Raw genomic sequence first — 27174 nt, forward strand, 5'->3', positions numbered from 1 at the left:
CTCTCCTACCTCTGGCTCAAGTTTTCGCTCGTCATTTACTCCACAGTGTTCTGGGTGAGTGACCCCAGTAGGGCCCGGGGATGGAGGTGGGGGCACCCTCCCTCGACCGCCCCCACGCCGAGCCCGGGGTTGCGTCCAGACGTGGCTGCTCCTCGCCCCCCTCTCTCTGGAAAGGGGGAGATTCTGGCTCAGCCTGCATTTCAGCCCCCTGGTCGGGATCGTTAGAGCCGGTTGGCTACGACGAAGGTAGCACCTCCTAGCTCACCTGTGCGCACTTGACCAGCCGTTTGGTTCTCCGCGTCCCTGCGGGTAGGCCTGGCTCCTGCGTGCTTCTCGACCACCCCCACCCGCCTGCCGGGCGTTACTGAGTTTCCCTCCCCATCAGCCTGTGCAGGAGGCTTTGTGGCCCTGGATTCCCGGCCAGATCCCCGCTGTTTACCTGCTGATGCCCCTGAGCAAGGTGCTTCCCGCTGCTCTGGGTGCCCTCCGAGTGGAAGGAGGATGTGCGTGCCTTGCCCGCCGCTGCTTGGGAGGGTTCCACCAGAGGACATCTGGGAGGTCTCCGGCCACTCTTAGGAGCTTAGTAACCATTTCCACGCCCACTGAGCTTCCCTCCCCTCCTACTGTCTTGATGGGGGCAGGATGGTAGTCCTCGGACATGAACCAGACTTCGAATCCTGCTGATACCACTTTCGAGCTGAGTGATTTTGGGGAAGTTCCTTCAACTCGTTACCGCACTTGTAAATGGAGACTAATTATATTCAACGTCTAGGATGGTTGTGGAGCTTCAATGAAGTAGGCCGAGCACAGTGCTTACTTAGCACAGGGACCAGGGAAGAGCTCAAGGAGTGCAGGTCCTTTTCTTAATTGTGGGCAAGGAAACTGGGTCCTCCTGGTAAACTGTCCCCAAGACACTGGGTTTCTTTATGGAGAGTTCAGACGAGGCTGGCCCCTCCGTGGAAATGAAGACATCTGTCCACAGTCAGATTCCAGGCCTGCCAGTGTAGACGAGGCCCTTGCCTCCCGTGTGCCACAGGGCAGACTTACCCAGAAAGGGGAGAGGAAGTCACTGACACCCATCGCACCCAAACTCATGCGCACGCCTGTCTCCCCCTCGGCCTCTCCCTGGCTCTATTCTACCGGCAGGAGCTGTCAGATCTGCCACCAGGCCTGGCTTACCCTGTGGCCCCTCTGCAGACGTGACCTGGCCTAGGGGTTAAGAGATCCGGACTCCAATCTTGTTCTGTCCCTGACTCACTGGGAGGTCTTAAGCCAGTCACGTTCTGTTGGGAGCCTCAGAGCTGTTAAGCGACTTGCCCATCTAGAAAACTAGGTGAGCCCAGCTCCCAATCCAAGTCTCGAACACTACGTAATGTGGGAGAGGGAGGAGCAGTATGTTTGGGGGCCAGAGGATGAGCACAGACATGTGGGTGGGAACCCCAGGGAGGCAGCAGGGTGAACGGGGGATTGAGATGGGGGTGATTTGGCTTCTCATTCAGTGTTGCATCAGAGTCAAGTAGAGAGTGTTAAAAACACTACCGATGCCTGGGCATGGGTATTTATTTTAACTTACCGTGTTTAAGCTCTCCGGGTAATGTTAGTGTGGACTCAGGGTTGAAAACTGCTGGGCTAGATGGTCTCACGGGCCCCTTGACTCTGATTCTGGGATGCTTTGCCTGCCCCTTGCTTGTCTGGCCTCAGGAGCTCTTCTCTCAGAAGGTTCGAATTGAAAGAGGGAAGGCTAAAATTAGTGGGTGTGGAGGTGGGGAAATAGGGAAGGCCAGGAGTCAGAAGGTGGGGGTTCCGTTTCTGGCCTCACCCCTTCTCTCCATATGTAATCACCGACCAGCCTCTTAACCTCCTTCTGCCTCCATTTTCCCATCTGTAAACTGGATGACTGATACTGTGCTCCACACCGCCTTGGGCTGTTTTTAGGACCAGTGATGTGAGGAGAGAGTGACATATGGGCAAGCCAAGTGCTGTACAAAAGAAGGTTATACCATTAAACTAAGCTTGCCCTGGCTGGTGGAGTGTCATCTCATGGGTTGATTCCTGGTCAGGGCACATAGGTTGCAGGTTCAAATCCTGGTCTGGGAGTATTTAGAAGGCAGCTGATCAATGGATCTCTCTCACATTGATGTTTCTCTCTGCCCCCCTTTCTAAAATCAATAGTAAAAACAAACTAATCTTGAATTGTCAAGGCCTTGTTCTGCCATTGTCTCCTGCAGCCCAGAGAGAAGACCACCTTATGGCCCTGGCTTTGCTTCTTTTCTTGGGTCAGGGTTGGTCTCAGAACTCGGAATCCTTCCTCTCCAGCCAGCTGAGCTCACCTTACCAAGTCCTTGACTTCCCATCCCTGGAATTATTTCTGCTTAAAAATCTCCCCACCCATGCCAAGAACTCAGCCACCTGCCAACTCTGCCCGGGCAGCTCCAGGGGCCAGAGTTTGACTGCAGGGCGGGAGCCCAGTGTGAGTAAGTAATTTGTTCGAGACTGGGTTTGCTGTTAATTGCACATCATTACAGGAAAGCCCATTATGCCTGGTTCCATCCCTCGGGAGGGGAGTGGTGGTGCCAAGGGTTATTTGCTTTGTAAGCCCAAAGTGCTAACACTTTCATTTCGGCCTTTAGGTCTGGAAGGAGCCATAATGTTTACCATAACCATGCACCTTCTGTAAGACTTTGCTTTAAAACTTATTCTCAAGTAAAGGCGTGGTACAACATTTATAAGTACAAAAGAGTAGTTATCAGTGACAAACCTCCCTCCTACCCCTCTCCCCTGACCTGCACTGTCCAGAGGGGACATCTGTTATCAGCCTCTGGTGGTTCTTTTCTGAGCTAATATTCTACCATAGGATGCCCTAGAGACATACATGCGTATATACTATAGTCTTGTTTTTTCCACAAGCCCACAGTTCTGCCCCTTACCTCTTTATTTACGTTTGAATCCATGTAAAATCTGAAGCTCGGCTAAGGGTTGCCTCATTCTGTTTGAGGGCCACATAGAATTCACTGTAGGCGATGCCAAAATTTATTCAATCGGTCTCCAGCTGGGGAACTCCGGTTGTTTCCGATTTCTAGTTTCTGTAAACGGAGCTGCAGTGAGCACCTTCAAATGTCTGTGGGTTAATTTCCAGACATTTGCTTTGCACATGTCTGTGCATGTCTGTGGGTTAATTTCCAGAAGTGCAATTGCTGGGTTAAAGGTTATGTGAATGTATAATATACATACAGGAAAGCACCAATCATAAGTGTATGCAGCCCTACCTGCTTTGGCTCAGTGGATAGAGCGTCGGCCTGTGGACTGAAGAGTCCTAGGTTTGATTCCGGTCAAGGGCACCTGCCCGGGTTGCGGGCTTGATCCCCAGTGTGGGGTGTGCAGGAGGCAGCTCATCAATGATTCTCATCATTGAAGTTTCTCTCTCTCTCTTCCTCTCTGAAATCAATAAAAATATATTGAAAAAAAATAAGTGTATGCAGCTTGATGGATTTTTACAAAGTGAACGCACCTGTATAATGAGCTCCCAGGACAACCAGCAGAATGGACAGCAGAAGCCAGAGCACACCTTGTTCCCACTTCTGATCCCCACCCCTCCCCTCCAGTGGTAATCACCACTGGAATGTCCAATAGCGTTGGACAGCTTGGCCTTTTTTTGTATGTGCTTGCAAGGTTAACAAGCGTTAACTTGCTCCACGTAGAGGTTTTACCAACTGTAACGTTCTTTGCTGTATACCTGTAAACGGACTCACTTTTTAAACTTAAGTTTGTTTTTAAAAGAAGGGTTTATACACTACTACCAATGGGAAAGTAATATTCCCTCATCAAATATAGTAGGTAACAGTTACAGTAAGTACAGTGCAAGGAAACCAACGTTATTAAATCCTAGCTAGATATTATGTGTGCGGTAGGCTGTGAACCTGAGTGAGGCCTGCCCTCTTTGTTCAAAAAGCAGTTTGGCAAGTGTTTCAGAGGCTTAAAGACAAGCTGGCACCAAAGCTGAGATTTGCTCCTTTATGCCATGGGGAGGATCGGAAGGGAAGTGAGCAATGAGAACTTTTCTGTCCATGAGTCAATATGAGTCCAACCTTGAATCACTTACACTGATCTCCTGCACTCTTGGGGGGCCCTCTCGCTTCCATAGGGGCACCTTAGGGCCCAGAGAGGACATATTTCATAGTCGCTTAGCGAAGTTGGCACGAACCCCCGGGTGTCTACCCCCCCAGTTCATTGCTCCTTCTGGTAGGTTGCTGAGGGCTCTCCATGAGCAATGACCTCACCCAGAGGCGCTTGGAACCAACTCTTCCCATCATGCAGGGTGAATCATTCTGACACATGTGCCCTCAGCCCATTGGGGACACACCTCTATTTTTAGCACTCACCGCGGGGTAGTCCAGAGATCCGTTTACATGACTGTTTCTCCTTGCTGGACTGTGGGCTCCCGGAGGTCAGGGTGTGGCTCGTTCATATCTTCTTCCAAATGCTGGTCTCGGGGCTGGGCACCCAGGAGGTTCTCAGAGAAGGCCTGTTGCCTGGAGGCGGTCGAGTCCAAATCTGTGTCTTTTAAGTAAGGATTTGAGATGGTGGTGCCTGGATTAGAGGCTGAGCAGGGTGTGTAGCCAGCAGTGGTTAGATGTTGCTGAGGTCTTGAATTTGCGAAGTGGGCAGGGCTGATCATGGAGGAACTGTCACCCTGGGAACATTAGTAGTAATATTAGTAGTAATATTAGGAAGAAAAGAACTTAGGGGAGTGAGTGGGAAGGAAGTGGATGTGGGTAAGCAGTGAAGGTAATGTGTCAGAGGTGATATTAACTTTGCTTTGTCCAAGCATGGACCCTGTTATCATAGCTTGGCCTGTGTTTTCTTATATATTCCTATAGTTTAACAAATGGGGAGGAGTGCGGACTCTGGACCAGGCTGCCTGGGTTCAAATCCCAATTCTGGTCCTTATAGGTTGAGTGACTTAGGCAGTAGCTTCCATGTGCCTCACTTGCCCTATTTGTAAAACTGAGTGATATTAAAATCTACCTGAGAGTTGCTGTGATCATTACATGGATTAATAAGTAAGAAATGCTAAGAACCATGCCTGGCACATGAGAAACACTGTATCAGCTCCTTAGGGGCTAGCCTTTCTTCTACTTTCCTCTTCATTTGAGGTGTTCAGGAGCCATAGACTGAGAATGAGAAGGGCCCTTAAAGGCACCTCTAGTGTGACCTTTAAAATTTTTTTAAAAATATGTTGATTTCAGAGAGAAAGGGAGAGGGAGAGATAGAAACATCAATGATGACAGAGAATCATTGACTGGCTGCTTCCTGCATGCCCCACATGGGGATCAAGCCCACAACCTGGGCATGTGCCCCAATGGGGAATCGAACTGTGACCTCCTAGTTCAGTGGTCGGCAAACTGTGGCTCGAGAGCCACATGCAGCTCTTTGGCCCCTTGAGTGTGGCCACGAAGTTTCAATCGCACTGTATGTGTGTGCCCGCACGTGGTATTTTGTGGAAGAGCCACACTCAAGGGGCCACAGTTTGCCGACCACTGTCCTAGTTCATAGGTTGACACTCAGCCACGCCAGCCAGGTGTGACCTTTTTCTTCTATTGAGGAGAAAACAGAGGCCTGGAAAGAGGAAGTGAGTTGCTTGAGACTCCACAGCAAGTTAGTGACAGACCAAGACCAGGGGCCAGGTTGTCTGACTCCCGTTTCTTCACTGGGTCCCCATGGCCTTTCCCAGCCACCCACTTCTGCTGAAAGAAGTGGTCCTCTCTGGGCTCAGGGGGTAAGAGGACAGCACTCTGGGAGGAGCCAGGTACTTGGACGTCACTTAAGTACTAAATGAAGCCAAGCGGAAAAGAAAGTAGATTCAGTTTCCAGCAGGTATTTCTAACTTTTGAAAAGAGCTTTATTGTTTTTGTGAAAATACGTGCACATAGTTCTAAGAAATTTCAAGCAATTCACGTAAGTACACTAGGAGGGAACCACTGCTACATGTTGGCAAACACCCATGGGGACATCTCCTTGTACGTATATGTACGTATTTTATTTCCTTAAATTAAAAAAAGAAGTGTGCTTGATTCGTTAGGCAGGTCTATTTTCCTCTTGTTCTAGGCCAGCATTTCAAAGAGAAACGAGTAAAACCCAAGCAGAAAGGAGGCAGCCTTTGTACTGGAGGAGTGATCCCCATGCCTGATGGGCTGTCAGAGACGATCTGGAAGCAGAGGGCCTGGGCTCACCCCCACCCTCAGCCGGGCTACGAGCCCTTTACCACCCAGAGGGCCAGAAGCCGGCCTGGGAGGGGTGTGGAGAGTGTTCCAACGCACTCATCTTCCAGAGGAGCAAAGCGAGCCCCAGAAAGTCTCTTTGCTCCCACCCTAGGCTTCGGTGTGTGACCCCTCACAGAAGGAAGGGATTGTTAGGTTGTGGGGCTGGCTTGGGGCCTCGCTGCCTTTGGTTGTTTGTTCCTGAGAAGCTGGAGTGACGACCTGCCTCCTTCCTCCCCCTGCTGCCCCGTGCCTCTTCCCTCAGTGACTCACAGTGCCAACCTGGGGTGGGGCTCAGTAAACAGATAAGGAACTGATAATGAAATTTCTGTACCAGCTGGCTCCACGTGCAGGGAGCGGTGTCTTCTGGGTAAGCCCAGGACACGGGATTGAAAAGAGAAACCTTTCCCAGAACGAACCTTTGGATCTGAGTGGGTTTGAATTCACATCTTAGTGGAAGGGAGGAGAGTCCAGTCTTGACCTGCCGTTCTTCTCAGGGTGGGGACGACTTGTTTGCATATTCGGTTAAGTTCTTTCTTCCTTTCTTTCTCTTTAAAAAATTTTATTTTTATTTATTGATTGGGTGGGCGTCAACTTGTTCCACTCATTCATGCACTCATTGGTTGATTTTTCTTCTTTTTTTTTTTCAGAGAATAAGGGAGAGGGAGAGAGAGATAGAACCATCAATGATGAGAATCATTGATTGGCTGCCTCCTGCACCCCCCCCACTGGAGAATCAAGCCCGCAACCTGGGCTTGTGCCCTGACCAGGAATCCAACTGTGACGTCCTGGTTCATAGGTCAATGCTCAACCACTGAGTCATACCAGCCGGGCGTTTGGTTGATTCTTGTATATGCCCTGACCAGGGATTAAACCCATAACCACCACCACCACCACCTCCTCCCCCGTGCGCCCTCCTCCTCCTCCTCCTCCTCCTCCTTCGTCCTCCTCCTCCTCCTCACCGAGGATATTTTTTGCATTGAGTTTTAGAGAGAGAGGAAGGGAGGGAGAGAGACAGAGAGAGAGAAACATCAATGTGAGAGAGACATATCAATTGGTTGCCTCCTGCATGTGCCCCGACCAAGGCCGGGGATCCAGCCTGCAACCGAGGTATGTGCCCTTGACCAGAATTGAACCCGGGACCCTTCAGTCTGTAAACCCACAACCTTGGTGTATCAGGATGACACTAACCAACTGAGCTACCCAGCCAGGGCCACACATGCTTTCTTGACGTCTACGTGTGTGCCAGGCACTGTGATAATTATTGGGAAACAAACAAGAAAGGCTTAGTTCAGACCTTCGAAGGCACGCAAACCAGTAAAGAAACAAGCTCGGGATAGGTGCTACAGAGGAAGTTAGGGAGAAGCGGGAGAAGGTGGGAGCTCCTGCTTTAGGTGGGTGGTCAAGGGAAGCCTTCGAGGAGCTGAGGTTCAAGGAGTGAGCTCAAGGGGTGAGAAGGAGCCAGCCATAAAAAGGCCTGTGCAGAGCATCTCAGAGGGAGCGGTGGGGTGTACACCAGGTCCGACTGGCTGCGGGACCATGGACAAGTCACAAACAACGCCCGGTGCCTCAGTTTCCCTGTCTGTGGAAAGGCACTAACCGTTGTCCCTCCCACGGGGGCCAGGCTTGGATGGGGAGATGCCTCCAGGGCCCTCTTAGCAGAGTCTTGTGTGGTCAGCGTCAGTGCAGGTGCTGGGAGGCTCTGCGTCCCTGAGCAGGAGCCCGGAGCTCACTGGCTGTGGTGAGGGGGTTGGGGTGGGGGGGGGGCGGCACGGGAAGAGCCACCATCTTGTACTAGTCCTGCCACTTTGCTTTACCTCATTGGATCCTCAGAACAGCCCTGTGAGCTGGGTAGACAGGGGCTGTGACTGGCACAACCAGCCATTTGCATCCATTCCTGAGACAAGAGTTGTTCCCTGTGGAAACGGTGCCTGTTGTGTTTAATTTTTTGAAAGGGGGCTTTCCCACCAATGGGTGCTTGCATCTTGGCCTGCAGGGAAGTAAATATTTGCCCAGAGGGTGGAAGGAAAATAGCCTTGGCCTGGTCAGGGCTCAGAGCCCGCCCCCTTCCTGCAGGAGACCCCTCCCAGGATGCAGCGTGGCCTTGGACCAGTCACACAGCCTCCCAAGCTGTTTCCGGTCCTGGGGATGGGCTGTGCCGGGTGCAGTGCAGGGGGACTGCGGAGGTGCTTGGGGTCTGGTGGTTGGTCCTGTACACCCACTGTGTGCCGGGTGCTGTGGGCCCTGAGGGGGCTTGGCAGAGGGTGGAGGCTAGCCCCTATCCCACCCTGTCACAGGTTGGGGTGAAGTCTCCTGGCCTGAGTGGAGTGGGTGGGGCTTCCAAGGCTGGCATCAAATTCTGGGACCTTAGGGAGTGACCCACTGCTAGCCCAGTGGGCCTTGCCTGAGCCTCCCTCCCTGGGGGATTTGATGAGTACAGATGTCGAGGCCCCATTCTCAGACTCTATGGGGCTAGAGCTGTGGTCAGGAAACTGCGGCTCGAGAGCCACATGCGGCGGCTCTTTGGCCCCTTGAGTGTGGCTCTTCCACAAAATACATATTATTGATTTGTGAATATTGCACCAGCCTTGCATTCCTGGAATAAATCCTACTTGGTCATAATTTATGATCTTTTTAATAAACAAGGGGCCAAAGAGCCGCATGTGGCTTGTGAGCTGTGGTTTGCCGAGCCGCAGTTTGCCGACCACTGGGCTAGAGTGAGGCCTGGGCACCCGTCATGTTTAAACTTCCCCTGATGATTCCAATGTGCAGCTGGAGTGGAAGCCACAGCTCACAGCTGTGTCTGTGAGGGAATTCCGAGGGGCCTGGCCTGGTTCCCAAGGCGACGTTCTCTCCAGTTGAGTCCTGTGCCCAGCCTTGCCAACAGCGTGGACAGTCTCTGTGGGCTGGGAATGTGGTGTACATGTTGGGAGAGGCGCACTACCGAGGGAGTGGCCCAGCAAGTGAGAGAGCATGCTGGCCAGGCAGGAGGAGGTGTGTGGGGTTGGGGGTGGGGGTGGAGGGGAGGAGTTGGCGGGGCCCAGTCCGGGTGAGGAAGGGCTGGTGGAGGTGTGTGGAGACCACCGGCCTGGGGATGTGGGAGGCTGGGCTCCTAGAGGGGACCAGGATGTATTTCGGGGGGTCCGTGGCTCTAGAATTGTGTCTTCCTTTTGGTTATGTTTACAACATCCTTTTACCTGCTCTGAGGTTAACTTTGAAACTTGAAGAAGTCTCCATAGAAGGGTTTGGAGTTCCTTGAGCCAGGGAGTCACACACTGGGAGGTGAGCTGCGAGGAGTTTCCTCCCTTTGACGGTGTCTCCAGCTGGAGGACGGCTGCGGCACAGGCACCGTGTTGGGAAGCTGGGTGTGATCTGGAGGAGCGGGGCCTGCAGTTCTGGCCGCCCTGGGAGAGGATGCAGGTGGTGGGAAGCAGTGCCAGGGAGGTGGCCTGAGCTGCTTGGGGTCATGTGGTGAGCTGGTGACCATCAGTGGAAGAATGGGGGCTTCTGACTCTGACCAGTGAGTTCTGTAGTGGGTTGAGTAGCCCTCCCCCCCCCCAAAAAAACAACACCCACATATGTTTATGTCCCTGAATCTGAATGTGACCTTATTTGGGAAAAGGGTCTTATAATTAGGCTCAGGATCCTGAGCTGAAACCATCCTGGATGGCCTGACTGTGCCTTAAATCCAATGACAAGTGTCCTTATAAGAGAAAGGCAGGGGGAGCTTTGAGGCCTGTAGGAGGCACAGACACAGGACGGCTATGTGAGCCGGAGGCAGGTAAAGGACCGCCTTCGAGCCTCCAGCAGCTGGGAGAGGCACGGCTCTTCCCCCAGAGCCTCCGGAGGCAGAGCGGCCCTGTGACGACACCTGGGCCTCCAGAACTGTGAGAGAATACCTCTCTGTTGTCTTAAGGCACCCAGTTTGTGGTCATTGGTTACGACAGTCCCAGGAAACGAATGCAAGCCCTTTTCGCCTCACTTGGAAGGGGCCCAATTCGGGGCCCTGCAAATCCCCTTCCCTTCTGTGGGCTTCGCTGAAGACTCAGGTGAAGACCGGTTGTGGCTGGGGGAGCGGGGAGGTTGGCAGGAAGGGGGAGACTTATAGTTCTGCCCCACCAGAGGCCCCGCTCCCTCCTAGCTCTGCAGGCCCTGGCAGGTGGTCAAAGGCTGTGTGTGCTCTGCAACCTGTTTCTTATGGGCTCCCCCTCCGAAAGGAAAGCCTGGTAGAAAGAGGCTAAAACTGGGGAAGGGGATGCAAGTTAGCTCTCAGGAAGGACTTCCTGGTCTGAAAGCAGTTAAATCAAAACGGCCTGCCCAGTGGGCTGTAAAGCGCCCGGGGTTCCCTTGCAGCCTTCCAGAGCAGGCGTGTCACCCATCATTGGGCAGTTGGGTTGCGGCTTGGGAGCCCAGTTGGGTAGAACTTCGAAGGGCCTTGGAGGCCATCTGGTGCAGCCCCTTCCTTTCCGAGGGGAGGAAGCTGAAACCAGATCCCGTGCAGCAAGTGCCTGTGGCCAGTGGGACTACCTGCATCGCTCCGAGGGGACTGTGGGCCCTGTGCAGTGATTGCACTCCAGGATCCTTCTCTCCAGCTGGAGGCGGGTGCCCCCATTCTGACAGGCCTGCTGCCGGGCCTGGGGACAAGGGCCCGCCATGAGCTTTATCACAGACCGGCCTTCTCTGCAGGGCCAGAAAGATCCCAGGCAGCGGGAGCCCGGTTCCTGCCCCTGCTTTGGTTCTGCTCAGCCTCTGATCTGGGACATCTGTTTTCCTGGCCCTGCGAGCCAAGGGGACGGATGAGCCAGCCCGGTCTCTGTCCTTTGAGAAGCTGGCACCCCGAGTCCTAGCAGCATGCTCAGGACAGCTGCGGACGTCCTGTGACCGGGGCGGGGCCAGCCCGCAGCTCCCAGGAGGCTCTGGCGGGGACTGAGTCAGCACTGGACAGTTGGGCTCTGGGCTCCCACCCTCAGGCGCAGTGCTCACAATTGGAGCAGAAATGAGATGGGAAGGGGAGTTGTTCAGGAGCCACAGCCCCTGAGACAGGAGAGGGGTCCTGTTGGTTTCTGTCTTCCTTCTCCACTGCGGTCTCCTCTGGACTTTAATCCTCCCTTAGAATTAAAGTTGCCCCTTCACAGTTAGAAAGCGCCCCCCCCCCCCCCCCCAATGAGAGAGGAACATCATCAATCAGCTGCCTCCTGCACACTCCCTGCCAGGGATGTGACCGCAACCCAGGCACATGCCCTTGACTGGAATCCAACCTGGGACCTTTCAGTCCATAGGCCGATGCTCTATCCACTGAGCCAAACCGGTTCCAGCTGAAATTTCTTTTGAGAGCCAAATTTTTTAAACTTAAACTATATAGGTAGGTACATTGTTATTAACTTGATTAGGGTACTCCTAAGGCTTAGGAAGAGCCACACTCAAGGGGCCAAAGAGCCGCATGTGGCTCGCGAGCTGCAGTTTGCCGACCACTGGTCTAACCTGATGGTACCTTCCACTTCTGTTGATTAGATTAGGTCAGGACCATATTTATTTTGGTAAAAAAAAAACGTCAGATGATTTAAAGAAAAATAGTGGCACCTCTAGGTCAGGTGTAGGCACTTGGTATCTGCCGATGTTAAAGAAAGAATGGGATTCTCGTGTGTTACAGCACCTTTCTGTTTACAAAGAGGTTTCCCCATCTCTTGGGGTCCCCGATTGACCCCTGGGCAGGAGCTATCATTCCTGTTCAACAGCAGAGGCACCGCCACTCAGGAGGGAGTGGTCTGTCCCTCCGAGGTGAGGCCACAGCTCCTCAGGGAGGGAGTGCCTCCCAGCCCAGCCTCAGGGGGAGGTGATGGCAGCCACACCTCCTCTGACCAGCACCAGGGCTTCTTCTCTTGTCCTAATTGTCTTAAAGGGGAGGAGGGGATTGAAGATGACCAGCACTCTCCCTCTCCTTCCTCCAAGCCTCCCCACATCAGGGAGGATCGAGTCCTAAAGCCGTTGGGTCCTGTGTTCTGTAGGCTCAGCTGGATGTATAACAGCTAGGGTCCTTCCACGGGCTGTATTTAGCCCCAGCCAGCAGGGAAACATCTGGTTGGGGCATTAATTTCAGGCCTGAGGAGGCTTCCTGTCCTGGCCACTGGTGAGCCTGCCCCTGCTGTGGCCACTGAGACGTCCCTGGCCAAAGGGAGATGCTGACCTGTAAACAGACCGCCTCGCGGAAGAGGTGGAACTTGGACCTTGTTTGTTTTCGCAATGTTTCTACTGTAAAAAACATTACCACAGGAAAGGTGACAGAATGACACAGCGAACACCCACATGCCCAGCAGCCTGAACCGGTAATTTTGACATCTGGCCACGTCGGAGGAAGCTGCAGAGATTGTGACAGGTCACCCAAATATCCCAGCATGCACCTCCAGAAGAAGCGCTTGGATACAACCACAGCACCATTATCACGCCTAAGAAAACACCAAGGCCACATTACAACTTCTCCAGTTGTCCCTACGATGTTTCCCATAATGCACTGAAAAAATCAGGATCCGGGGCCATGGCTCATGCATTGCATTGGATCTCATTTTAACAAAAAACGGGAGAGGTGATTCTGGAATCCTGGGGAAGATGGCATGTTACTTGTCTGCATTTGCCTGACCCACCAAGACCTACTGGGGTCCTGCTCTCTCCCGACTTAGGGAAATTCAGAAAGTGAGCAGGGAAAGGCTTGCTGGGCCGGGAAGGCAGTGTGGAGTGGTGGGGGCCCCCTGCTGGAGCCCTCCTCCTGTGGAAGGAGAGCTGCTTGGTGGCTGGATGCCAGACCAGGGACGCCCTGAGTGCCCACCCTTATTCACCAGCTGCACACGGGGCCCTGTGCCGGTGCTGGGAGTGAGGCTCTAAAGAGCTGGAAGACCCAGGGCCGGCACCCACGGCCTGCTTGGGAGACCCACCAGGCCCTGGTGGAGCCTCTTGGTCCCTTGGTTCCCATGCTTGGGATGTAGTTGGGATGGGGCCTGGGGAGGCCTCTTCTCTTTTGCAAGATGGAGAGTACGGAGTCAGTGGTTCCTCTTCAAGCTGGGAGAGTGGAAATGAAACTTCTTTTTAAAACAATTTTAAACCCACAGAAAAGTCGAAAGAAGAGTTCAGAGAACACCTGTGTGCCCTGGAGTTACCAACTGTTCACATCTTGTCTTAATCTTTCAATACATATACTTCTTTTTTGCCAGCCAGCAGAAAGGAAGCTGCAGCCACTGCGATCTCACCCTCCGATACCTCAGCATTCAGCTTTGCAGAAAGGCTTTCTCCCACACGCCACCTTGTCCTGAAAAATAACCACCGTGAAATAAAGCAGCATCTATGCCAGAGGTTCTCAATCTGGGGGTCGCGACCCTTTCACAGGGGTCTCCTAAGACCATCAGAAAACACATATATAATTACATATTGTTTTTGTGATTAATCACTATGCTTTACTTATGTTCAATTTGTAACCATAAAATTGGGGGTCACCACAACATGAGGAACTGTATTAAAGGGTCGCGGCATTAGGAAGGTTGAGAACCACTGATCTATGCAGATCATATCCGAAGTTCCTCAGCTGTTTTCCAAATGTCCCTTGTGGGCTATGTTACCCGATTCAGGGTGCACTCAGGTTCGCACATTGCTGGGGTTGTGCCGAGTCTCCTTAACTTCCCCCATGTGGACGATCTTCGCTGTTGGGTTCCCTTGCAGCCGCCGGGTCTGTTGACCTGCAGAACATTAGCATTGTGGGTTTGCTTCCCAGTTTCCTTTGAGTGGGTTCAGGCCACACATTTCCTGCAGGAGCGCTGCACATGGGACGCGGCAGGAGGTGCAGAATGCCACCTTAGGAGACACGTGATGTCTGGCCACCCCGCTGCTGGCCATGCCAAGCTGGACCGCCAGCCCTCTGCACTGTAAGTGTGCATTCCCCCACGATAACAAACGAGTAAGCCATGGGGTGACAGTGGGGCTGTGTGAATACTCAGTTGGGTGAAAGGACGTTTGAAAGCCAATCTGACCATGTGACTCCCCTGCTTACATTATTTCAGTGATTTCCCCGTTTCAAGTTCAACATATATTGAGTTTGCCCGATTCTCACCACCTCCATGCGCCTGCCCTGGTCCAGGCTCACGTCACCTGGAATCTGGTTACTGCAGTAGATTCCTGATTGCTCTCCCTCTGGCCTTCATGATTCCCCACCCCCACCACCCCCTCTGTTGGCAGCATAGCAGCCAGAGTAACTCATGTAAAAGTCAAAGTCAGACCAGATCAATGCTCCGCAAACTTGTAGTGCCTCCCACGCACTCAGAGCAAAAGTCAGAGTCCTCACAGTGGCTTCAAGGGCGCCACCTGACCTGGCGCGCCCCGCCCCTGCCCTCTCACCGTATCTGCACTCACCCCTTGTCATGCTGCAGCAGCTACTCCTTGAACTCACGGGCATGTTCCAAAGTGTTGGTAGTTGCTTGGACGTTCGTCCACATGTCCGTGTAGATGACAGAGACCCCTTCCCTACTTCAGGTCTTTGCGATTTAAAATGGCAGCCCCCTCCCCCAGCCTCCCTGGCTTCCTTTCCTGTTCTGCTGTTTCGTTTTTCTTTAGAGCACGTGTAACCAGGACATACTACGTGTTTTTCTTGTTTGTCTCTCCCCAACTAGAATGTGAGTTCCACCAGAGCTGGGGCTCTGTGTTTGCTGCTCTATCTGTGCTCCGCTCCCCCTTCCTAAAGCAGCTGCTCTCAAAGTGTGCTCGGATGGGTGGGGGATCCGGGAAGGCCAAACCATTTTCTTTCTTCATCATTTTCAATTACAGTCGACATACATCATTATATTAGTTTCAGGTGTACACCCCAGTGACCAGACATTACATAAATTAATACATGATCACGCCAATAAATAAAACCATATTCGTAATAATAGCATGTTTCCCCCCTCTCACTTGCTGTATAAACGGTTTGTTTTAGCCCGAGAGACCAGGCCTTGGGGGTCTGCCTTCTGTGAGCTTCCCCGGCCTTCGCCTACCTACCTGCCCTTGGCGCCAGTGATGCCGAGCTGCTGTCTCTGAAGCACCTTCGTGGGCACCTGAAACTCTTGTCCACTTCAGAAATTCTTGCCTGTCAAATGCATGCATTACATGGGCTCAGTTCAAACACTGCCTCCCTCCAGGAAGCCTCGGTGATTTCACTGGTCTTGCCCAGGATTTAGCATTTCCTCCTCTCTGCACGTTCAGTCCCCTCTACCCCCGTGTTTCCCCATTTCTGCTGCATTTGTTGGCGAGTAGGTGTTCTTAGTAGAATGAGCTCCTTGAGGGCAGGAACTCGGTATCTTTTTACTCCCGGCCACTGTCTGGCACCTGACAGGCATTTAATAGATGTATGTTGGATCAGTGAGTGCTGCCTTGGAATTCAGAATAGGGACTCCCCGTCCCTTGAATTATCCTTGGACCAAAGTGCCTCTAAAGGGGAAATGGCTTGTGGTGTCTGATTTGAGTCTTGAAATGTTAGTGTTACATCCGTCCTACCTCTTTCCTGGGGAAGGGGAAGTCACGTTTACTGAGCAACTGCTTGGTGCCAGGAACTTCTGTGTGGCATCTTGCTTCAGGGGCATTGTGGTTCATTAGGCCACTATGAACTGCCATAGGCCCTAACCACTTCCCATATGGCTTTGTTAGGAGAGTGTGGTCTGGAAGCGGAGCCATCAAAATTCCTATGAACTTCTGGGAGTAGTGTATTTACATAATGTGAAGCCCTGTAGTCAAAGATGGTATGTGTGTTGCTGGGTTCTGCCACCATGCCCTGCATGCAGTAGGTAATACACACCCGGAATTACCTGTCAGTGGGCATAGTTAATATTATAAATATCAGTACCAGTGAGGGCTTCCCATTGTTGATTTCAAGGCTATCAGGAGTGTAGCTGGGTTGACCCAGGAAGGCTTCCAGGGGGAGGAGGGCTTAGAGCTGAGCTTTGGAGGATGGTCATTAGTCCCTTTTGGCGTTATTCACAAAAAACCGTTGTTCTCCTTTCCACGGCTGCTGTGGCTGGCAGTGTTGAGGGCGTGTATCTCCTCTGAGGTTGGGCTGGGAAGAGCATCTCTGTTCCCTGTAGGGCCTTTCTCATGCAGTAGTGTGACCTTCCTGGACTAGGTGGGAAAGCTTGGAGAACTCAGGAGAGGAGAAGAGACCAGGCCAAGTCGAATGGGAGCTAGTGGCGGAGCTGGGATTACAGTCCCAGGCTCCCATGCCCCAGGTCAGCGCGCCTTCCAATGTATGATGCTGCCGCCTTTCTTCTTTGCCCTTTGACCTCTGTGGAGTCATGAGCGTTTGTAGTGCGTCAGCTTACATTCTTTAAGGCTCTGCAATGCCAGGCACTGACATGTGTGATCTGATCACCTCCTCTGCCTTCCTATCCTAGTTTAGGAGTAGAGGAAGGGTTTAGTTCAGATGTGGGATTTTGGGCAAAGGGGAAAAAAATGAGTCAAGGGAATTTGGTTCATTTTCCTTAGATATAAGAGTAGACCTAACATTAAAAAGAAGCAGCATGAGACAGTAAGCCCTGTTACTGCCAACATTAGATAGAGACCGGCCTTCATTCATATGCGCCCGACTCAGGCAGGTGTGCCCTGACTGTGAGGCCTCACTGCCTTCTGCACTCACGGCCGGAATTTCCCTTATCTCTTCCTCCCCTTCCCCCAGGCCTGGTCCTCCACCGCCTGCTCCCTTCTGGTGGCTCCCTCCTTTGTTGTGGCTTCTCCTCTCAGCAGCCCAGATGGTGAGGGAGAAGTAAGATCATGGGGGATCCCCCCTTCATCCCCCTTCCCTAAAGTTGCTCTTGTCCTCACTTGGGGTCTCATTGGGCAACTCCTATGCTATCTCTGGGAAAGAGCCCAGGCCAGGGGAAGACTGGGGGATGTGCCTGGCTCACTTCCTGGTGGACGGGTATGGGTGCTAACAGGCTACTGGGACCTGAACTGAAAGCCGTTGTCTAGGACAAAGCTCCTTGTCACCTCTGTGAGCCTGTGTCTCTTTAAAGGGTCTGAAAAAGGGGTCATCTTACTCACTCTGGCCAATGGCTTGCAGCCCTGAGCAGTGGAGCCTCAGCCAACTGGGCCAGGAAGACAAAAAGGGGTGACCAGCAGTGGTTCGGCACAGGATGTACCCCTGAGTGAACCCCAGCAGGAAGCAGCTCCACCCCAACCCCACATAGCTCTTTGTCTCTAGTCTCCTGCCCATACCCCAGAACCCCAGTCTGCATTCATCATTCCTAGCCTCTCCGCTCCAACCCTAGGCCTCGGGTGCTGCTCTCAGTGGCCTGAGCAGGAAGTCCCCACTCCCAGAGCCTGGGTCCTGGCTGCATTCCGGGGAGCACTGGCTGCAGTTCTGATTGGCCTCTGGCTAATGAGTCAGCCTGGCCTGGGGCTGAGATCTGGGAAGATAATCACCCTGGTGCCAGGAGAGCACAGCCTGGGAGGCAGGTCTGACTCGGTTCACACCCATGGACGGTGGGGAGAGAAGGGTCCGGAGAGGGAGAGGAAAGGAAACCAGAGAGGAGTGTTGGGTCGAGGTGATCTGCTCTCCACTCCCCTTTTCCCATGGTGCTTCCAAGGTTTCTGGATGAACCACGAGTCACTCTTACCCTTAAACCTCGGACGGCTCCACTGTGGAATGGGGTCACCAGCGTTTCTTCGGGCTCATAGGCGTGCGGAGCAAATACTTGCTCAGATTCATTTCTCCAGCAGACACCAGACCGGTCCCTACGCTGAGGGCGGGTCCAGTGTAAAGTCTGACTCCGGGCACCCTTCAAGGCCCAGCTCTCATGGGCCTGCCCTGATTTCCCAGGAGAAAGGGACTGCTCTGTTTCAGAGAGTCCTTATGAGGCATTTGTTACACTACCTCCCATCTGCCTGCCCCAAACTCCCCAAGAAGTGTCTGGGCCTGGGCAGCTCTTCCCCTCGGCTTTCGTGTGTGTGGTGGTTCTCAGTGAGAGCCCACTTGGCCCTGGCCCGGAGATTAGCTGGGCTCGCAAAGCTCCGGCTTACGGTAGGCCTTTCTCAGCCTGGAATGTGCTGTGTGTGGGGGAGTCTTTTTAGTTTTTATTTTGCCAGAGGAATGCGAAACTTCATAGAGTGAGAATGTGACAAGAGAGGCCTCTAAGAAACTTCACCATATAGAGAACAGACAACACGTGGGAGTCTTTTAAATCAAGTCGCTGTCACCGTTGGTGACAGGAGGGTAGCCACCGGACTGGTGTGCCCGCTGTGCTTCTGAGAGACATTTGTTTTCAGAGCCGTGTTTTCCACCCTGGGCCTCGCTGGAGGGCCTGGCCTGGGAAATACTTCCCAAAGTCTCTCCCCACTGTGGCCTGTCAGCCATGCAGAAGCCTGGGGAAAGTGCAGGGAGCACTTTCATTAGAGAAAGCATGACAAAGAAGACATAAGTGAAGAAGGAATACACTGTGCTCATGGGTAGGAAGCCCTGACCCAGTTCTACCCAAAGGGATCTGTGGATTCGGGCGGCTCTAGTCACACCTCAGCAGTTTTGTGTGTGTGTGTGTGTGTGTGTGTGTGTGTGTGTGTGTGTTTTTCATGGAACTTGATAAGTTGATTCTAAAATGTATAAGGAAGAGTCAAGGTCCACGAATATCCGGTCACTTCTGAAGAAGACAGGAAGGAGGGATTTGACCTACTAGGTGCTAAGATGTGTTCTAAAGCTGTAGTCACTACAATGGGGAGGTTTGTTGAGGGGTAGATTGACTGATGGGAGAGGCAGGGAGCTAGAAGCTGACCTAGGCATATGTGGAACCCTAGTGTATGACAGTGGGTCATGGCAGGTCTGTGGGGCTGGAGGACTGGTTAATAAATGTACTCGTTACATAACAAACCAGAGCGTGCTGTGCGGGAGAACGCCGTGGATCAAGGATGCCAATTAACCGAGTCCTCTGCACTTGACCTCCAGCTTTTAAAAAGAAGTCCAGGGTCAAGGCCGAGCTGACAGCAAAGCCCAGTGACGAAGACCAGGGACCGGCTTCTTTGTTGGCAGGAGGAGGCAGCTTCTGTTGCTTTCTCAAGGCCTGGCTTTATTTGGGGCTGAAAGAAGCCCTGTTCCTCAAGCACAGGCTGCCTGGGGGTGGGACGGGGCCCGGTCAGTGGCACCCGGGCTCAGGGGCCCCAAAGCTTAGAATACTGCCCTGCAGCCCTGGAGGTGGGTCTGGCCCTGTATCAGTTTGGGTTGGGGGCACTGCCAGGGCCTCTGGGTCCGGTCTGTCCTGCTTTCCTTAGGGGAAGGAGGGGTTAGCATCAGGAACTGCACCTTCTTGGGGAAAGTGGGAGGAGAGATGGTTTTCTCCTGAATGAAGCCAGTGAATACTACTGAACCTCCTCCAGCTAGTGGCAGGGGGATTAGGACACATGCTTTTTTACTAAGAGTGGTCTCTCTACTTTCAGAAAGCAACAGTATAAGAGTGGTAAGAGGCAGCATCAATGAGAAACACTTTAGATCTGTGCTGTCCAATACGATGGCCATTAGCTGCATGTGGTCATATTAAAATAAAATAGAATTAAAAAATTTAGTTCCTTAGACACACAAGCCACATTTCAAGAGCTTGTTAGTCACCTGTGGCTAGTGGCTACCGCATTGAATGTTACCAACATCAGAGAATATTCCGTCGGCACCTTTATGTTTTGCAAAGACATTTCAGATCACTTCTCTCCCAGATCTTTGCAAAAGGCTGGTCTGGAAGTCCTAGTGGCAGGACAGACAGATAGGTTTTTGTCATGAATCCTGATGACTTGACTCCTCCTGTGATCCACAGAGCCTGGTCTATAAAATGAGACTCATCGTTTCTAGGATGTGCGGGAGTGTGAAGGTTAAGGGAGATGATGCAGGTCTAGCACTCTGGGGGATGCTGTACAACACTTTATAGATGCCAGCAGGTCTTACTGTCCCTCAGGTGAAAAATGAGGTTCAAAGAGGGGGGTGTTGACATGGCCCAGGACACTGCACTAATAAACAGAGGCCCGGATTGCCAACTCCCATCTTTAATCTCGCCTCTCCTGCTCCTTCCAGCCCTGACCTGGACGGAAGAGAAGCTGGTACAGAGTGTGCTGAGTAGGAGGGTGGGCTTGGGACCGAAGGGCTGAAGGATACGAAGTCTAGGGTTTGTCAGCTGGGTGCAGGGATCCTGCTAGCCCCACCTCATTTAAAGCCTCTCTCAGGCCTTGGAGTTTAGCTTTCCCCCACATCTTCAAGCTAGAAACTCAGAAAAGTGCTTGTTTTGGGCCCAACACGGAACCCTGGAGGCTTGAGTGCCCCCTGAGATAGTTTTAGAATGAACCCGTGCTTGGGGCCTTCCAGGAAGCACTGGCTCCTCCAGGAAGCCCACCCTGATTTTCTGACAATTCCTTTCTTCCTCTCACGTTTGTTCAAATTCCCAGAGTCCCCTGTATCTCTCCATAGCAGGAACTGCAGCTTGCTTCCCACAGACCAAGAGGCCTTCACCTTCTTTGTGCCAGGAACATTTCCCTTAGAGCAGCGGTTCTCAACCTGTGGGTCGCGACCCCTTTTGCGGTCGAATGACCCTTTCATAGGGGTCGCCTAAGACCATCCTGCATATCAGATATTTACATGACGATTCATAATAATAGCAACATGACAGTTATGAAGTAGCAATGAAAATAATTTTATGGTTGGGTCACTTGAGGAACTGTATTTAAAGGGCCAGAAGGTTGAGAACCACTGCCTTGGAGGTTAACAGAAGTAAAGGTGTGACCTTTTCTCCAACCCCAATTGAAAGACCTCCTGGATCCCATCCACAGGACCATCGAGGTCATTTCTAGCATCTCCCAATCTCCCCTCCTCCAGTCTTACCCCATGTCTAGTCTTGTGGCCGCTGGTGACCTCAGGACCTAGAGCACAATAGGTGCCTGGTTTGTGCCTTTTGGAGTGAAAATGGGCCTTTCATGTCCCCTCCAAGTGCAGACTTGCCCCAGTTGGGGCCGGGGGGGGGAGGGCGGGTGGTGCAGTCTGTGGAGGGGACAGTGACCAGATGCTTCCTGGAGGAGGAAACACAGGTGCTGGAGTGCCTCACGGGGCTCCTGCTTCCCAGCAGCTGCATGGAGCTGGGCCTCTCCCTGCAGAGAGGAAGGTGGGTCCCAGGCTGTGGGGCTCAGGGGGGGCTTTCAGCCCCTTTCACGCTGGGCACCCCGGTTCCTGAGCAGCCTGTTGAAGGCTTTGGGCCTGGCCTGTAGGCTGCCGGCAGCATGTGCTTTCCTTCTTTGGCCCCACCTGGGCGTGGCTGGGTGCCCCCTGCCCCAGCCTGTTTAGCTGAAGCTGTCCCGCTTGACAAATAGGCCATTTGCTTCCTGCGCTGGAGCTGGAGCGGCCGGCCGCCTGGGGAATGGCTATAATTAGCAGAGAAGAGTGGATGTGATCGCACACTGGCATTGACAGTTAATTTTATAGTCGAATGGAAACATAAACTGATGTCATCGGAGATGTAAATATCATTTGGAAATCTTGAAGTTTCTGGGAACCGAGGAGCCCGGATCAGCCTGTGCTGTGTGGGGAGCCGCCTTGGGGTTGCCTGCCAGGCCTCTGGGAGAGCTGGGGTGGCAGCACCTCGGGGTGGACCAGGAGGAACGGGCCGTGGGTACCCAGCGGTGGGGGAGTCGGGAGGCTTGGGTTGGCATTTGCCATGTTAGCTCTCCCTATGGCTTCAGTGGCCTGGAAATGTGGCGCTTTGCAACAGGAGGGCGATGGGAGGAAGTTTTGTTTCCTGCCGACACGCTGTTCTGGAGTGGGCCCTGGGGCTCGGGGGAGCTTGTCAAAACAGAAGCTGAGTTCTGCCTCTGTGGAGAGGGTTGGGGTCAGTTCTGCTCAGAACTGGGCATCGACAGCGCTGGTGTTTTGGAGATGGTTTCCAAAGCAGGACACCTTACCTCGGAAGCACAGCCTCGGGGGGGGGGGGGGGGGGGGGGGGGGGCCCCGCCCCGAGGCCGGCGAGCACTCCCCTGCCCGCTAGGCCGTCCATCCTGCCCGAGAAGAACTGTTTTCTTTGTTTACAACAGGAAACGTAGGACTCTCAAAAGTATATGGGTCAATTGTGAAAATATTAAGATGTTCTCCTGTTGGTTCAGTGACAGCATGAGGATTACACTTTCCATCAAGATGGAAAATGAGCCCTCGCTGGTTTGGCTCAGTGGATAGAGTGTCGGCCTGTGGACTGAGGGTCCCGGGTGTGATTCTGGTCAAGGGCACATGCCCGGGGTTGTGGGCTCGATCCCCAGTAAGGGGCGTGCAGGAGGCAGCTAGCTGATCGATGATCCTCTCTCATCATTGATGTTTCTCTCTCTCTCTCCCTCTCCCTTCCTCTCTGAAATCAATTATATATATGATGGAAAATGAGCCGCCACTCTGTAGCCCTCAAGTTCACCTCGTCCTCACGCTGAGGGCTGTGCTTCCCTGTGGGGTTCTTCCTTAACCATAACCCTCAGCCTTGGGGTGGAGGGGTAGCCGCCTCTGTGACTGGCTCAGGGTCAGGGCCGAGTGAGTGATCGGAAGCAGGGACCTGGCTTTCTAAAGCTGCCTGCCCTTGTTCTCAAAGGCCCCACAGGGCTTAGGCTGATCTTGAACAACGGTATCACCGTGTTCTGGGTTTTGGAGCATGAAGTGACCAGATAGTCTTTGTTTAACCTTTCTCTTACAAAGGTAGGGTTCATTTCCCGGGATCACCGTTTTCCTGGGTAGGGCCGTGTATGTGTTTGTGCCCTGCCTTATAAATCTTAATGTTTACCCAAGTGGGTGAATTTGATGACATCATTTTACAGTTTTCCTGATATGGCCATGTGTGAATAACTGGCTTACCACTGAGTTTGTCAATGGCTTCAGCACTTCCTGGCCCGTGTGTACTGGAAAGACCTTCCTGCTAGACTTGGGGAGAGTGGATCTCTGTAAGCCAATTACCTTTTCAAACCAAAGAGTGGCACTTAGCTGTGAAATACAGCAACTGCGGACCCGAGGGTGAGGATCTGGCTCCCTGGTCGTCCTGTTACCTGGTGTTTCTAAGTACGGTTGGTCTGTGTGACATTTGGCATCCTTGGTCTTAGCCAGGACAGTCTTTAGAAAGAAGTCAAAGGGATCTATTTGGAGGGCACACTTAGCCAACTGAAGGCTGGGTAGGCCAGTAGCTGCAGGGACAGCCTCCTCAGTGTTATGGATGTTGGCTTCTCTGTGCTCATGGCACATCTTGCCAACATCTGAATTATCCCCTCACTTCCTTTCCTCGGGCCTTAGCCGGCAGCACCCTGTCTTTTGGTTACGCTCCCACATTGCCTTCCTCTCAGTGGAGGAGTCCAGATAGGCAGATGCATTTGCTCTGCACCCACATGATCTGTCCCTGCCCTCGGGAGTGTGTGGCTTGGAAAGCCAGAGTCGTTGGACAGGCAAGAGACATGGTAGGAAGCATTGACCTCACACCCACGGGGGCCTGTTGGGAAGCCCAGCTGGCATCCATTCAGCAGACACTGGTTGTAAACACTGATTGTACGTCCTAAATGTCAGGGCTGTCCTGGCTGTTCGGGATGCCTGAAATAGTTGAAGAAACCCCTCCTGGCACGGAGCTTATATTCCTGTGGGGAAGACAAACCATTACAAAATTAAGGGAAAAAGTCATGTGCTGGCAAGTGCAAAGGAGAAAAGTCAAACAGGGAAATGGGATCAGGGTGTCAGGAAGCAGGATTCTTTCTTAAATAAGATGCCCCCCCCGAAAGGCCTCACCATGCACAGGTGACAGCTGAGCAAGGGCAGGAAGGAGGTGAGGGAGTGAGCCATGTGGATTTCAGGAGGAAGCACGTTCCAGGCAAGGGAACAGCCTATGCAAGGCCCAGGTTCTCTGACCCTCCACCGGGCATTCCCCCTGACTCACTAAGACTTTTCCTGAGATTTCCAAATAGGGTCTGTATTAGTTTGCTAGGGCTGCTATAACAAAGTACCACAGACTAGGGGGCTTAAACAACAGAACATTTTATTTATTAATTTTTTAAATTTTATTTATTTATCATTAAAGCCCACATATGAGTGAGATCATGTGATATTTATCTTTCTCCAACTGGCTTATTTCGCTTAGCATAATGCTCTCCAATTCCATCCATGCTGTTGCAAGTGGTAAGAATTCCTTCTTTTTTACCGCAGCGTAGTATTCCATTGTGTCGATGTACCACTGTTTTTTAATCCACTCATCTGCTGATGGGCACTTAGTCTGTTTCCAGATCTTAGCTATGGTGAATTGTGCTGCTATGAACATAGGGGTGCATATATCCTTTAACAACAGAAATTTACTGTCACCGTTCTGGAGGCTGGAAGTCTAAGACTAAGGTGTTGGCAGAGTCAGTTTTTCTGAGGCCTCTGTCTTGGGTTTGTAGGTGGTTGTCTTTTCCCTGTGTCTCCCATTGGTCTTCCCTTTGGGTACGTCTGTGCCCTAATGCCCTCTTCTTATAAGGACAACAGTCATATTGGATGACGGCCCACTGACCTGACCTTATTTTAATCTAATTACCCTTTTACAGGCTCTGTCTCCTAATACAGTCACACGGAGGTCCCGGGGGGTTAGGACCTCAGCATAGGAATTTTTTTTTTTGGGGGGGGATACAATTCAGCCTCTAACAGGTTCCCTCCCTGGACAGTCATTGGGGTGAGCCGCCCACAGTGGCCAGTACCACAGCCCTCACTAAGCTCTTCGGAGGAAAATCTAGAGCCTTCCAGTCCTTCTCACCTCCCCCTCCCGGCTTTCTCGCTGCAGCTGATCGGGACCCTGGTTCTGTCGGTGGGGATCTATGCAGAGGTCGAGCGGCAGAAATACAAAACCCTCGAAAGTGCCTTTCTGGCCCCGGCCATTATCCTCATCCTCCTGGGAGTCATCATGTTCATCGTCTCCTTCGTCGGCGTGCTGGCCTCCCTTCGAGACAACCTGTGCCTTCTTCAAGCCGTGAGTTGGCCCCGCGCACCCCTCAGCTGGTGGGTGGCAGGTCCTTGGAGTCCCGGGAGAGGCAGGGAGACTGGCCCAGGCCTCCAGGCAGCTCTCCTGGAGCGTTTCCCGGATCAGCCTTGCTGTCCACAGTGGCCACCTCCACTTCTGCATAGGAAGGCTGATTTGCATACTAGCCGTCTCACTCACTTACACCCTCTGTGGGTCCAGACTCCGGTTGGAAGGGGTTGAAACCACATTCAAATGAGAGCAAGTGAAACAACAACCAGTTGGTAGTGAGTTCTTAGCGCACAGAACCAGCAAACCCGCCCTGGGTCCAGGGGTGCAGGCTGCGCCCAGGGCTCCCCCCGACCTCCCAGCTGGACACCTGGCATTGCCCTTCTTTCCCCTGGGCGGTGGTCGCCAGCAGCCCCAGGGCAACAGAGTCCTTGTGGCTCTTGGTCCCAGGGAATCTTTCTTGGTAACTCTGGCCCCAATCCCAGGACTCAGAAGGCCTGCCCTGGGGCCAGGGGGTGAGGCCCGCCCTCCTGCCCCCTTACTATGGGGTGAAGGATGGGTTTTCAAAGCTGGGGGTACCAGATAGGCAGATGCATTTGCTCTGCACCCACATTGTCTTCCTCACATGGGAGGCCCCTGAAAGCCCTGTAAGCCGGGCCTCGGTGCTGCCTGAGGCTGGAATTTGCTGGCCTCCGTTTGGACAATGCTGGTACAGTGATGAAGCGCAGGGGTGGGGTGCATGTTCTCTGTCTCACTCTCCTCACCGCCCTGGGAGTCTGGGAAGCCACTTGCGAGGGGCTCTGCCTGCACAGCTGGAAATGCTGCCCTGCCCGTTAAGCCAGGCCTATCCCCTCTGGAGCAGCCTGAGCGAGGACCAGCGCTCCTGTGGGGTTGAGGAAGGCGGCGGGTGGTGGGCGTGGGATGCTTTTCCATCTCGGTCCCTGGGACAAACCTCGGTAACAGTCGGGCTCAGACAGCTGAGTCACTTTTCCTGACCACGGGCTTCAAAGACGGGCTTTCCCTCAGAACATCCACATCCTGTGTCCTCACAGGAGGAAGGGCGAGCGGCCCGGGAGGCTCTGTCATCCGACAGCGATGACTCCTGATGAGCTTGTCCTCGGAGCTGATGGCACTTCCTCTGCCCCTCTAGGCGAATCTCTGAATTTTGTTTTTCAGTTTATGTACATCCTTGGGATCTGCCTCATAATCGAGCTCGTTGGTGGCGTGGTGGCCTTGCTCTTCCGGAACCAGGTGGGCCGGGGGCGCAGTTATCAGCCACATGCATGCCGGGCCCTACTGTGTGTGCCTGGGCTGTAAAACTGGGCGTGCGCAGAGAAGAGAGCAGGGCATACAATGCCTCGTTTATTTTGCTGGGGAGACGGGCACTGAAAGGGGAAGCCAGAGAGCAAGAAATCAACACAGGGTGATGGGAGAGTGCCTGGGTGCAGAATGGGAGGACAGTGACGAAATAATGAAAGGGAGCCTACCAGGTGAGACTCAGGGGAGCAGATGCCCAGGCAGAGGGAGCCACTGAGGCAGAAAGGAGCTTGTCCAGTGCGTGGACCAGTGTGGATGCACTTGGCTGAAGGGCATGAGAGATGGGGAGGGATGGAAGGCGGAGCTGCAGTGCTGGCCAGTGCAGGTCACGTGGGTTCTCAGGGGCCAAGGTGCAGGAGGTGGGAATTTTCTCCGAAGGCAGTAGGAAGCCTCTGCAGAGTTGTGTGGGGGAAGTGATGTGACCTGGCTTACATTTCACTCACTGCGGGGAGACGGGTTTGGCGTACATGTTGGAGGCACTGTCTATAGGACTTCGTTGTGCGGGGATATCAGAGTGGGGACGAGAAAGGCTGAGAAGACCATGTGGCAGCAAACCTGCTGGTAGGGTTTGCAGAATCAGGAGCCGTTTGAGTGGGTTCTCAGGACTCCTGGTCTCCCCCTCTTTCCATCACAGATGC

General features: G+C 53.0%; 1 protein-coding gene across 1 annotated transcript in view; it reads left to right on the forward strand.

Moving 5' to 3' along the window:
• Positions 1 to 27174, forward strand: part of TSPAN15 (tetraspanin 15) — a gene marked incomplete at its 5' end in the record, with an annotated part of 50446 nt that continues 23272 nt past the window's right edge. The window contains 3 exons of the mRNA XM_006761003.1: positions 1 to 54; positions 25037 to 25222; positions 26396 to 26470. Of these exons, the coding sequence (XP_006761066.1) occupies positions 1 to 54; positions 25037 to 25222; positions 26396 to 26470 (315 nt within the window). The remainder of the gene's footprint in view (positions 55 to 25036; positions 25223 to 26395; positions 26471 to 27174) is intronic.

The sequence above is a fragment of the Myotis davidii genome, unplaced genomic scaffold, assembly GCF_000327345.1.
Source record: "Myotis davidii unplaced genomic scaffold, ASM32734v1 scaffold134, whole genome shotgun sequence".
In the NCBI taxonomy this organism is placed as follows: domain Eukaryota; kingdom Metazoa; phylum Chordata; class Mammalia; order Chiroptera; family Vespertilionidae; genus Myotis; species Myotis davidii.